The 12,136-nt window shown below is 45.6% G+C and overlaps 1 protein-coding gene across 1 annotated transcript in view; it reads right to left on the bottom strand.

Annotated features, from left to right (window-relative positions):
• The window catches only part of LOC113486552 (centrosome-associated protein 350-like), a 43,071-nt gene extending 35,848 nt beyond the window's left edge, over positions 1-7,223 (bottom strand). The window contains exons 1-6 of the mRNA XM_026860606.1: positions 7,178-7,223; positions 6,264-6,357; positions 5,074-5,143; positions 4,060-4,338; positions 2,584-2,709; positions 2,064-2,162 (exon numbers count right to left, since the gene is read on the bottom strand). Coding sequence (XP_026716407.1) covers positions 2,064-2,162; positions 2,584-2,709; positions 4,060-4,338; positions 5,074-5,110 — 541 coding nt within the window. The 5' untranslated portion in view covers positions 5,111-5,143; positions 6,264-6,357; positions 7,178-7,223. The remainder of the gene's footprint in view (positions 1-2,063; positions 2,163-2,583; positions 2,710-4,059; positions 4,339-5,073; positions 5,144-6,263; positions 6,358-7,177) is intronic.
• Positions 7,224-12,136: the final 4,913 nt, after the last annotated feature.

Here is a 12,136-nt window from a genome sequence, read left to right on the forward strand (position 1 = left end):
GTTAACGGCATTGTCCTGAGATTCTCCTTGGCTTTGTGAACAACAGCTGTAAGGCAACACCTCAGCGAACAGCCCTGGGCTCTGAGGTGGCCACTGATGGACTCACAGCCACTTACATTGAATTGGCAGCAGACTCTGAGGTGCTCTGGAGGCTTATCCTAATCGTGCGGTTTAGGTCATGTCGTAAGTGGAAAGTTTTTTTCAGACGAGGAAGAGCTTCACTCTCTGTGGGGCTGAAATCACTTCCTATAATCACGTGGACTTACTTGGGAGGCCTTCGGAGGAACTATTCACTAGGTCTATGCACTCTGGTGTCTGACAGCAGGAACCACAGATGGAATTGCCAGAATCTGCTTGGCTCAGGAGAGCTGAGATCCATCAGTGTCTTTAATGAAACACCTTGCTGTATTACTTTGTTTTCTACTTTAGCAGTATTAAAAATGCAGGATGCATTTATTTTGTATGCTGTGTTAGTTTCTCTGAATGCAGCTGACAAATTAATATGTAGATCTAACAATCTTTGCTTCACCATGTTGTCTGATTTCAATTAAATCTTTTTTTTATCTACACAGTCTTTATTAACTAAACTATTATGCTAAAGTTCAAGAGCAGCCTGCATTTCTGATGAAAACAGTTGCTAGAAGAAAATCTGTTGATTTAAATATTCTTCTGGTTTTTTTCTACCTATGAACAGATGAATATTTTATAGCTGTTGTGACTTAATTTTTTGTTAACTACAGCAAATTTATAATTCATCAAATTCCTGAGTACTCTGGCTCTGACCCCTGCCCCTCATTCATCTCTTCGTAGCCCTGCCTTGGCTCTTTCACTGACAGAAACTAATAGCCAATAAAGACACCATGACACTGGCAGTTACAATGATGAATGCTTCATGTGGCATGGTCTTATTATGACCCACTCTCAGAGGAAGATCAAGCCATTTTTCAAACAATCCATTAAAACAAAAAAAAAAAAACAACCCACACAAAAAAAAAAAAGAGGGAGAAGGAAATTATTATATATTTCATGCATTTTAAATAGTACTTAGGTAGTAGAGCACATGATTCCACTGTGCTCATAATTTCATCTGCATGGTGTTAGCTAGCTTGGGGTTTTTTTTCTTTCTGTTTCACACGAGTTGCACCCCTAGTACCTTGGCTAGTGTAAAACCCAGCTTTGAGTGAGCAGTGCCCATGGCACTTTCACTGTGTGCCTTGTTCCCCACAAAGTCTGAACGCAACCGTTTCCTATGCAAAGTAATAGCATTAAATGGGTAAAATTACTGCGATAATTCAAATCTGCACTTAGCCATACCGGTAAAGACAACTGAGAACTAGTGATTGGGACTCCTGATCCTGTTGCTGACTTTGTAGTAAGCCTGTGGGTAATTTATCTGACTTCTCACTACTTTGATTCGGTCCCAAAATCCCTGCCTTGCGGTGGCACTCTTAATTCGTTAGGGAACACAGATCCGAATAGGTGACAGACAGTTTTTCGCACCTAGGATGTATGGATTATTTTTCATTTCTGATGATTTTCAGTCCTGCCAGATCTGGAATTCAGCTTCTGCAGGCAATGGTGTGACAACCTGTGAAGGGTAACAAAGGCTGGTTCTTGGGTAATGCCTGTAGGCACAGGCAAATCCCTTGCACATGAAGGGCCTGGGGGGGTGTGTGGGTGTGTGTGTGCCTGTGGAAGGGACCGGCCAAACTTCACCCCAAAATTCAGTGACAGACAGTGGTATCAGGTGGCCAGTCTGATACCCCATCCTGGGGGCCTCAGCACGATTCACCTGCAACTAACCCAGAAATAAAGCCTTGTGTTCCTGAGCTGCCAGCGGCCATCTTCCACCTCCTTGAACAAATGTGGATTTTGTCTGTTCTCCCAGTGGGTTTCTTTGTTACCTGCTTGGTATAACTAAGCTGTGGTCCTTGACCATGGTTCCTAGGATTTGCTGTTTTAATAACACGCTCAAGATTTTGGCAAGTGAGTGCCCAGATGCCACTGACCTCCTGTAGTTTTGTCCATCAGCCTGTGGAATTTCTCATGATTTTCATCCTTACCTTTACCTGTCACTGCTCTCTCCAGACCAGAGGACTTGGGTGAAGGCTGCCTCTGGCTTTCCGCTTGAATTCTCCATGCTGAGCTTCTCTCTCTTTGGTCTTTAGTCAGGAGGAAAAAAAAAAAAACACAGGAAATAATTAGTGTGCAGCTAAAATCAAACTTTAGACACGTCTACTGTTACCAGCAAACCCAACCCAGTCCCATTCACTTGGAACACAAAAGCAGGAGTCTTTTTAATGACGCTGGTCGCTGAACAAGCAGGACTCCTTTTTTTGTGGTGCTGGAGATGTCCCAGCAAAGCAAGCATGGGCCTGAATCTCTGGGGTCATGTCTGTGACCCCATCTACCCACACAACAGTGTATCACGCAAACGGCCCTGACCCAACTGGCACATCCAGGGGGTGCAGGGGGTCACCCTCCCCTTGGTGTCCCTCTGGAGATCCAGACTCACCTTCCTCTGCAGAAACACTGCATTCTTGGGCAAGTTGTAAAAGGCTGTTATGATACGGCATTGCTAACCTGGGATCTTGGGGGCTTTTTTATAATTCTTCCCTTGTCCAGGGATGGTAAATTCTTCTCTGCCTCGTATTCTGTGCTCTTCATCAGACAAGGAAAGAGCAGACCTCGGGTTCACAGCACTAAAACCTAGACAAACAGACATTTGAAACCTGTTAGGCTACAACGAGCTGTGTAAATGCTGGTACCCGATAGTGCTGAAATTCTGTACGTGTGAAAAGCAGAATCAGGTTCCCTAGGCCAGACTGCAGATATCTGACAGAGGTCATACCTAGCACAGCAGCTGTGACACACTTTTTTTCACGTTGTAGAGTACAGTCAGACAAACTGAACAAGCTGCATCCGAACCAAGCGTTTGGAGCTGTTCATCTTCAGAAGCTGCCTCTGTTCTGCAAGTTGAACTGTTTGTCTGGTAGTTCCCTAGCTCCGTTATGTAAAATGATCTGGGTTAAAACCAAACTAAACTAGCCTTCCCCCTGAGAATGTTCAAAAGAGGCCCAGCAGGGATTGTGGCTTTGGCTTCTGGGTGTTAGGAGGGGTAACGCTGTGCAGCGCTGACTGAAAGCACTGCCTGGTTCAGCTGAAAGGGGGAGATGGCAGCACAGACATGTGCTCCCGTGGACCCAAGGGGAGCACTGTGACAAAATCAAATCTAAGGGAAATGCCCGTGGAAGCTGGTGGTGTGTAGCCGGGATTGTAGCGCCCAACGAATTAACGCTAATGCTATTATAGCAATAAGATATATTATGTACAGCTTTTCAGCTCGCCTCCTCTAGTCCCATACACCCTCAGTAATCCCCCACTGCCTGAAGGGATTGGCAAGCGGGCAGGCTAACGGGGCTAGCCGCAGGCAGTCCTTGCTCCGAGTCCATGCATTACACACAGCAGCCTGAGATCTTCAATCACACTGAACTGAAGTGACAGCTGTAGATGAATGATACTTCAGGTCCAAATTTAGCAGCAAAGCAGGATAAGGCAGTCTAACAATACTCGCGTTCAGATCTACACTAGTTTCACTGAATGAACTGCTAAATCCCTTGTAATGCCTCTGAACTACACAATTTCTGCTTTAAATACCTGTGATGTCTATCCACCCTACTGTGCTGCTATTTCCCACTTCATGCTTTATATCTGGCAAAAAACATACAATGTGGGAAGAGAGGGGAGAAAGGAATATATTTGTAGAAAATTCTTTACTATTACATGGAAAGAAATGTATCCATATGTGCCTGCTGGGGAGTAAATCCAGCAGAGAAGTGAACTCAGTGAGCAGGTGGATATGTACAGCGCAGGGAGGTTTATAGTTCCCCAAGGGCTGCAGCAGTAAATGAATTCATCACACGAACACGGACGGTTTCTGCCCAACATACACCGAAGCGCGGGGTGGAAGCTTTGCGGCTGGCTATTCAGCTGTGCCAAAGCACGGCCAGGTAACGCACAGTTTCAGCCTTTCTCTGTAGATGCCAGACTACTACTGACCTCTGTAAACTGGAGCAGGAGGAACGGATGCCATTTTGCACACCTTTCTCTTCAAGGGTCTTTTTTGCAGTGGTTCTTCAGCATAGGCAGAAATCAGGCACTTCAGCTCCTGAGATGCTGCTTGCTGCTTTTGCTTCTGCTCTTGGATTCTCTTCTTGAGTTGCTCTAACTTTTTTGGGGGTGATTTTCTCCACAAGTCTTCCCGTTTCTGATCCCTGGGCCTGCTGGCTGATGAGCAGTGGTACGTAGGGAGCAGGACAGCTGAGAATGGACCACTCCCTGCAAGGGAGTGAGGTGAGTGACGCAGAGAGCAAGGAGATTTTTCCTTTTGTACTGTGCAACCTCTTGATTCTGCCTGCTCCCTTCTTGATCTGTACAGACTCTCTGCAGGAGATGGTGTCCCAGGTGTGCCTTTGCCATCCACAGCCTCCCCCCTGGCAGGGCTGCAAGGGGCTGAGCGTGACTCTCCCCCGAGGGACAGAGGGACCATTCTGGAGGGGCCAGAGCTCACAGCAGGGCTTTCGAGGAAACAGGTCTGTGACCAAGCAGGGGAGAGAGCAGCACAGTTTCTTAAAAAAAAAAAAAAATAAAGACAGACAAGACTGAATATGCAGGGTGTATTATTAAATTATTCAATAGACTGCTAATGTGAATGAATGCAGAGTTTCTACAACATGCTCCGATGATGATCTCAGTGTCTCCACATATCAGCATTTTGCCAGTTACCAGCAGTTTGGCAAACTCAGATAATATTAGGAAAGTGCAAAACTGTGGTCTGATAAGAGTTATTACAAGCATGGGCAGATAGACTAACACGGAATTGATGGCTTGTTCCACTGGCTTGTTGGTCAGTGTTTCTGAGAGTGAAATTATTTGGTGACTTTTTCTTTTTTTGTAATAAATAGTAAGGTGCTAAACTTTTTCTGAAGTCCTGCTTCCCAGAATTTTAAATCCTTTCATGCATGCCCTTGTCTCTTCATCCACCGAGTGCTGCACATTAAGGTTATTATTTACCTGCAGGCTGAAGGACTCTCATTGCTCTTTTTCTCATTCAAAGCTGTTTCATCTTTGTTCCTCTCACCATCTACAGCGTAGCAAAATTAAGTCAGTGTCAAAATGTCAAAAAATATTCCTTAACCATTAGATTAAACCAGTTCCTTTTACTGTAGACTATTCCCCAACCAAATCCGGCCCTTTGGACACCCGGATGCAATTGCAGTCAAAGTTGGTAGGGAGCCTGCCAGCATTGCAGTCCTGGGATGGAAAAGTGAGTTTGTTCTTTGGTGTAAAACTCTGTGTATGCTGTCTCCATGTCACCCAGGTCTGCAGGGCAGACTGAGTATTTGGTTACAAGCTTCCACAGAAACTCTTGCTGCCTTTAGTACCGTGTCCCAGCTACCTGAGTGCCGTAGTGTACGGTATGAAAATGTGCTCCAGCAGGTCACATCATGCCCCTGTCATTTGAACCCAATGACAAACATTCTTCTCATCTTTCCTTCCTTGTTCAACTAGCTTGGGAGAAAGTAAAAAGATTCACATGCAAAACCACAAGGTCGACCAAAGCTTCTAACAGATCGACTCAACACACCTCTCTTGCTGTCCTTGTTACTGGGGTCCAGGCAGTGAGCCATCTGCACGAGCACAGCGCAGAGCCCTACGGCTTGGGGAGGAAAAAGCAGCCCTAAATACTAAAGGCTGGCAGCTTAAACTGTTCCCAGACAATAAGCCATCTCAAAAACAAATACCCAGCAGATGCAAAAATAATAAGTGAGGTCTGCTCTTGTCATTAGTAGAGTCTAATGGAATTTGGTTAAGTTTCCTGCTTTTTTCCTATCCCACTTTGTCTTTTAGGGATTATTTTCAACACATTAAGCATTTCCTGCAAAACGAAACAAACAAAATGCTGTATTTATATCACTTCAGCTATCTCCAGGAAAAAAACCCTCAGAGGACAAGCACAAGTAGCTTTTACTTTGCTGTAGCTAGTGGGTATTAATGCTGCATCTTTTGCCTGAGCTCTCTCCAGCAAGGTGTGACTCCTTGTGCATTGTGATACTCTTCTGGGAACATTAGTAGAAAGCTGATGAAAACACACACTTTCATCAGTAAAAAGGTCCTTTCACTTCTATCATTCACCTACCTTTCCCTCCAGCACCAAAGCAGTTCCCCTCATCTCAGCAGTTTCCCAGTAACTCAGAACTCACCGAAGCTTTTTTCATGCCAAAGATTTCTTCTGGCTGCCTGTGATTTGGCACAACTCCATGTTTGATGATAAAATTTGTTTTCAATCCTTTGTAGCTGTGAAAAGGCAGATTTTTCTTTTGAAGGGAGACATATGTGGTTTTTTTTTTTTTACGTGGTAGCCTTTTGCTGGCACACACTGCTTCTTTGATTAATTTTGCAGCTCCTAGCTACTCTGTAAATACTGGCACGTCTGAGCACGTTCCGTGTGGTATTTCCTACAGTTGGAAAGAATGCCGTTGACTGGAAAGATAAGAGATGAAATCACCTCTCTCCATTATTTAACTTTGTATGTATGCGTGCCTCAAATTTTAGCAGAGCTAACTCTTTCTAAAAACGGTGTAAACTGGAAGTAACCCCAGCCAACAGCAACTCCACCAGTGTGATACTGGTGTCAGGCCTTGAGTGCGCGAGCAGCGCTGCGTGCGTTTGGATACCATTATGCATTCATCCGAGCAATTTCACTGCTCTCATTGCAGATGTTGTGCCTGGTAGAAACATTATTATCTTTTCTACTAAGCGGACAGTAAGACAGGGGGATTTCAGAGGATGTCCCAGCTCAGTGAGTATCAGCTATTACTCTGCTCAGGGTTGCAACCACATGCAAGTCAAACCTTTATCTGTTTGTGTCATTAATTCTGAAGAGTGTTGTGGAATTTGGTAAGATTCCTTACTTTTCTCCTTATCCTTTTTTTTTTTTTTTGGTCATTTAGCAAATGTTTAAAGATATTATATGTTCGTTGCAAAAGAACAAACAAAATGGCAGTTTTACATTGCTTTCTGTTACATTATTTCCATGAAGGAAAACTCTGTGGAGGTGATGCACAGGTAGCTGATAAAGGCATGTGACAGCAAGTGTTCCCTGAACTGCACGTACCACTGCTTTGGCTTTCTGAAGACTCTTCCAAGCCGAGGCCACATCTGCAGAAGCAAGAGATAAAAGACATGTTTTAGCATCTCTTCACACGTGTCTTCACTATAGACAATTTCCCCTCGTGCCCAAGACAGAACAGATTATAGAGCTGGTGGCTGAAACACAGAACTGCTCCTGAAAAATTGTGTCTGGACTGCTTTTATATGTGGCTTTTTTTTCAATATGTGCTTGATTCCATCAGAGCTAATGTTCTTTGAGCTATGTTAATGCTTATTCAGCAAAATTCTCATTGATACTAGCTGCTTGTTTTGAATGTGTTTAAGAAAGACTGAACTGAATTTCCCAGTTCAGTCCTATTCGGTAGTAGTTATTTACAAAAGAACTGTACAGGATTACTTGTGATGGCTCGTGTCTTTTTACAGAAGAAACAAAGCCACACGTCAGATAGAGGGAAGCTCCTAGAGTTACTTACTGCATACATTCAACAGTAATTGAGTCTGGATGACTTCAGGCTGAGGAAGATTCATAGAGCAGTTTTCTATTCAAAAGCAGCACGAAATGGGGAGTTTTGGTGTTGCTGTAAGAGCTACAAGCACAGTTATGAAACTGTCCAACACTATCTAGGCTTCAAAATATTTGCTCCATTATGTCTGAAGTCATGCAATACAGATTAAACTAAGCACTAAAGTCTTTCAATAAGTGATAAAAATCCTTGGTTTAAAATAAAGTTATCCAAGTCTCTGCTATGACCGTACAGAGGAAAATGGAAGCTCATTACCCAGACACCAGATAGAGAATCTAATTCTTCAGATGCAAAACTGTTATCCATCTTTCAGCTATGCTAGAGCTCTGCTTACTTGATATCCATGTCTGAAATAACCGTGCAAAAGGACTAGTCATTGCTGCCCTTTGAGAACAGCCTAGTTCATTTTTATGCCTATTTTTTTTTCTCATCTATAATTGCTGACTGCCCAGAAAGACCCTCATCATTTACATATCTGTGGTGTTTGCAAATGTTACCTGTTATCATTAGTTTTCTCAGCCTTATGAGAAGAGGCAGGGATATAACACTACTGGTAAAAGTCCAGCTCTGGGTCAGTACACCCCAAGGAGCTGCCTTGGGAGTTCAGGAGTCTAGCACTCTCACCTGAGGCAATGACTGTATGATCAGAGAGTCAAGAAAGTCAGCGCCTGCCCATGTTCCCCTGTTACTGCCTGGTGAACACTTACCTTTTGAAGCCTCATCCATGCATGGAACAGTCTCCACTTCGGAGCTGTGCAAAAGCGCCTAGCAAAGCCCTTTAGAGGTGATCTGTGGGAGGGCTGCAGTCTTGCTACGGGGGCTAATCCCAGAAGCCACTTCCAAAGGGAGATGTGAGCAAGATCTCAGCCCTGAGCATCCCACTCGCTGCTCCTTCCCTGGGCTGAGCCATCCGCTGGCACCAGCTCCCTGGCACCAGCTGGGAATGCAAAGTTCCTCTGAGACAAGCACCAGGGCAGTCCCTGCCCTGCCCATGAGCACTGGGAGGTGCGGGAGGACATCAAGAGGAGTCTCAGCAGCCCAGCCAGCCATCAACCATCGCCACACCTTTGTTTGAGCCCCTCTGTGCAGGGCGACGGTAGCGACAGGACCAGGAGAGGCTGTTAGGAACAGAGCAGACAAACAGCAACAAGAGGAGCCTGAAGGCTGATCTCAGCTTGAAAACACGTGGCAGGATGCCAGCAGCTTTCTTGACAAGCCCTTGCGTCCTTTCCAGGGTGTCTGGCATCCGGGCAATGACCGCTCCCAGGGCTGGATGGCTGCAGAGGAGAGGGCAGGGAGCAGAGGAGCAGGGTGACCAACCTGGGTCACCCAGGGAGTGCTTCACCTGCGCGTGGAAGCGGCTCCACAGCTCTGGGATGGAGAGAGGATATAGTGCCAGAGCAGGGGGAGAAAGCAGACCTATCTGAGTCCTCATCACAGGACACCTTTCCTCACTGCAGAGCACCTCTTGTCATCCCAGGGCACCTCTCCTCACACCTTCCGCTGTCATCTCACCCAGCCTTTGGTCCTGCTCTCAGCTGCGCTCTCTGCCACACCTGAATCCCTTGTCTCAAGAGAGCAGTGGGCTTAATTCTGAATATTGGCAATTATTTAGCAGGAAATGGAAAAAAACGTTTCTGGTCTCTGTGGTTATAAAGAAAAGCTTGAGAAAATAAAGTGTCTGCTAAAGTCACAGATAAAGATATTCCCCTTTTGTGGGTGTCACTTTTATTAAGTGTCACAATTTTTAAACTTAAGTATCTGAGATCTGGGGGTAACCATTCTGGTTCTTCAGTTCTTGGTGTTCTTACCCTCCCTTTCTGGATTAACCAGAGGGAACAGTTTATCCAGCAAACAGCAGAGGGCAAACTCAGCTCGCAGACAGGAGATGAAGCACTCAGTGCTGGGAGGCTCCGGGCCCCAGTTTCTGCCAGGACAACCCAGGAGAACAGCAGTTGCCACCTTGGTCAAAGACAACCTGGAATGGGTAGCAGCAGAAAATACTCTTGCTATAGCAGTGATTCATTCGCTTCTTCGTTTTCATACTATTCACAGAGCATCTTTTCTGATGGATTTCAGCAGACAGTGATATCCTGGAGTGAGGCCTGCCCGTGCATTTCTCAAACCTGCCTGAGATTATGGCAGATGGCTAAGCACCCCTTAAGGCATTGCTCAGTGGTGAATTTGCCTTCTGTTTGCATGCTGCCCGTGCGTTGCTTTGGCAGACTTGGTGTCTGTGGCTCTTTGCGCCAGTTACTCGCAGCTAATTCCTGGATTTGTGGTTACAACCAAAACATGAAATTTTTCCATTTCTGAATTGTAAATCTGCTTCCCGCAAACAGCCTCTTGGAGACGCTGAAGTGCTGCAGGTCCCAAGGCTCTGTTTGCCGTTGGCTCAGATATTCATGGAAGCCATGTGAATATGAGAAAGACAAACAAATAGGTACAAAACTCATTTGTTGTTACCTTACAGCAGTGGTTGCCGCTTACTGCTGTCACGGGTTGAATTTCAGTCAGTACCCTAAGAAGAGGCTCTGTCTCCTCTTCTAGGTCCCACCTCACTGCAGAGCAGAGGACACTGATGTACTGTTTCATCAGCATTTTGGTTTATATTGAATCTGGCTCTTTTTTTCTGGTTTATGTCCTCCGTTATTTGTTCGTGCATTATAATTCTACAGATTTGCTTTAAGCAGCGATGTCAGCATTGTAAGTGTTCGTTACTGTTGGAAAGCACTCAGATGGTGAGGCAAGGCACCAACGCCACATCCTTTCATGTACATGGGTCCCTGTGGTCTCTAGAGAAGTTCTCTTGAAGGAACAAACTCGGACTGCTAATCTAACAGATTAACTCAGCTATCCCCAGCATTTCAGCTTTTCAAGTCTAACCAAACAAGGAATTGCTGAGCTGCAGACTAGAGTCACAGAGTTCCCATTTCAAGCTGTTCCAAGCCAGTGTTTTGGCCTGATTAGAGGTTTCAGTGTGAGGAATGCAGAGATGGTCCAGAGGGGAGCCGCTTATATTCAGGGTGCACAAGTGCTAAGAGCCCTAATTGCAGTCTTGGGGGTTCACAAGCAGCCAGTGTGCCAAGTGAGCTGGTCCACCAAAGAGAGAGTAGTGTGAAGCCTCAGCAGTGGGAGGGCAACTTGCCATGAAGATTTGATAAGTTGAGAAGCTTCGACAGTAACCAGGAAAGCCCAGGGCTGGTCCCAGCCTGCTGGGTTGATGGAGGAGCCAAGTGGAGCAGGAATGCACGTGCTGTGACAGGCACAGCTTTCGGCTGCGCGCAGGCAAGGCTTCCCAAGTCCCTCAGGTCGGACTGGCATCTATTTTAGCACTGTTTTCTCTCAGCAAGCTGTTGGAGTTGACAAGAGCCAGGAGAGTGACAGATTGCCAGCGTGTTATGCTGCACATCTTGGAGTGTTAGACCACAAATCTGCTGAGAGATGAAATGAAACCTATCATTGGGCCAAATCCCACTTCTGCAGTGTGTGAAACTCCCAAGTCAGGGAGCCAAGTGTGAGGCGAGGCAGATAGGAGCAAATCCATTTGGATTTGTATTTTAGATCCATATGAGCAAAAGGAGCCAGTCATGTACGGCTCTGGCCTGCTGACTCCACAGCTCCTGTCACATGGAGCTAAGACAGAATTAGGGCCCAATGTTTTCACTCATATGGCATTTACGATGCATCAGCCCTCAAACGCTGAGTTTCCCCTAGAGAGGGACTCAGACTACCACCTACTTGTTTTAGCACATGAGACTCCAGGCTATCGCATACCCAGTGGAGGTTTTACAAAAGCCATTTGAGGCTTTTTTTTTCTGGAAAGGATATTGTGCAAAGTTTCTTGCAGCTAAGAATCTGCTAAGGGAGATGCTGCTAATCCATCGCATGGGATTATCCCATGGAGAGCACGTTGCCTAGATCCGAGTCTCTGCTTTTTCCCAACCAGCAGTTTCAACTGTTGTTACGCTTGCACACACGGTGATGAAGTGGGACAAGAAGCGCCCAGCTCTGCCACGCTGTGGCACTTGGTGGTTTTCTGGTGGTTTTGCAAGGCAAAGGCCAGTGGGTTTGGTAAACGCTCAGCCCTGCACAAGGCTGTTTGGAGCCTGGAGGTTTGTTTGACATCATTCAGGCTGCAGGCTCACCTCCCAGAGGCTTCACTTTCCACTATTTTGCACTGTCACTGTTTAGGAAATACTTAAACCAATAACCCACAAGGCCTAGAAAAATTCAGGAAGTGCAGATGTATGTGAACCAAACCCAGAAATTCCTCCCGAGTCTCTGTGTTTTGAAACAGCTGCATATCATACAGCTATGCTTTTGCACCCACCAGATATACTCCGAGGATCTTATAAGATTATAAGTAATAATTTGCAGCTCTGGCAAACACACTCCTTTCTTTTGCTGGTTTGCTCTCTGTGCCTACCTCTGTGAGT

This window comes from Athene cunicularia, assembly GCF_003259725.1.
Source record: "Athene cunicularia isolate RWA chromosome 17 unlocalized genomic scaffold, athCun1 chr17_part1, whole genome shotgun sequence".
In the NCBI taxonomy this organism is placed as follows: domain Eukaryota; kingdom Metazoa; phylum Chordata; class Aves; order Strigiformes; family Strigidae; genus Athene; species Athene cunicularia.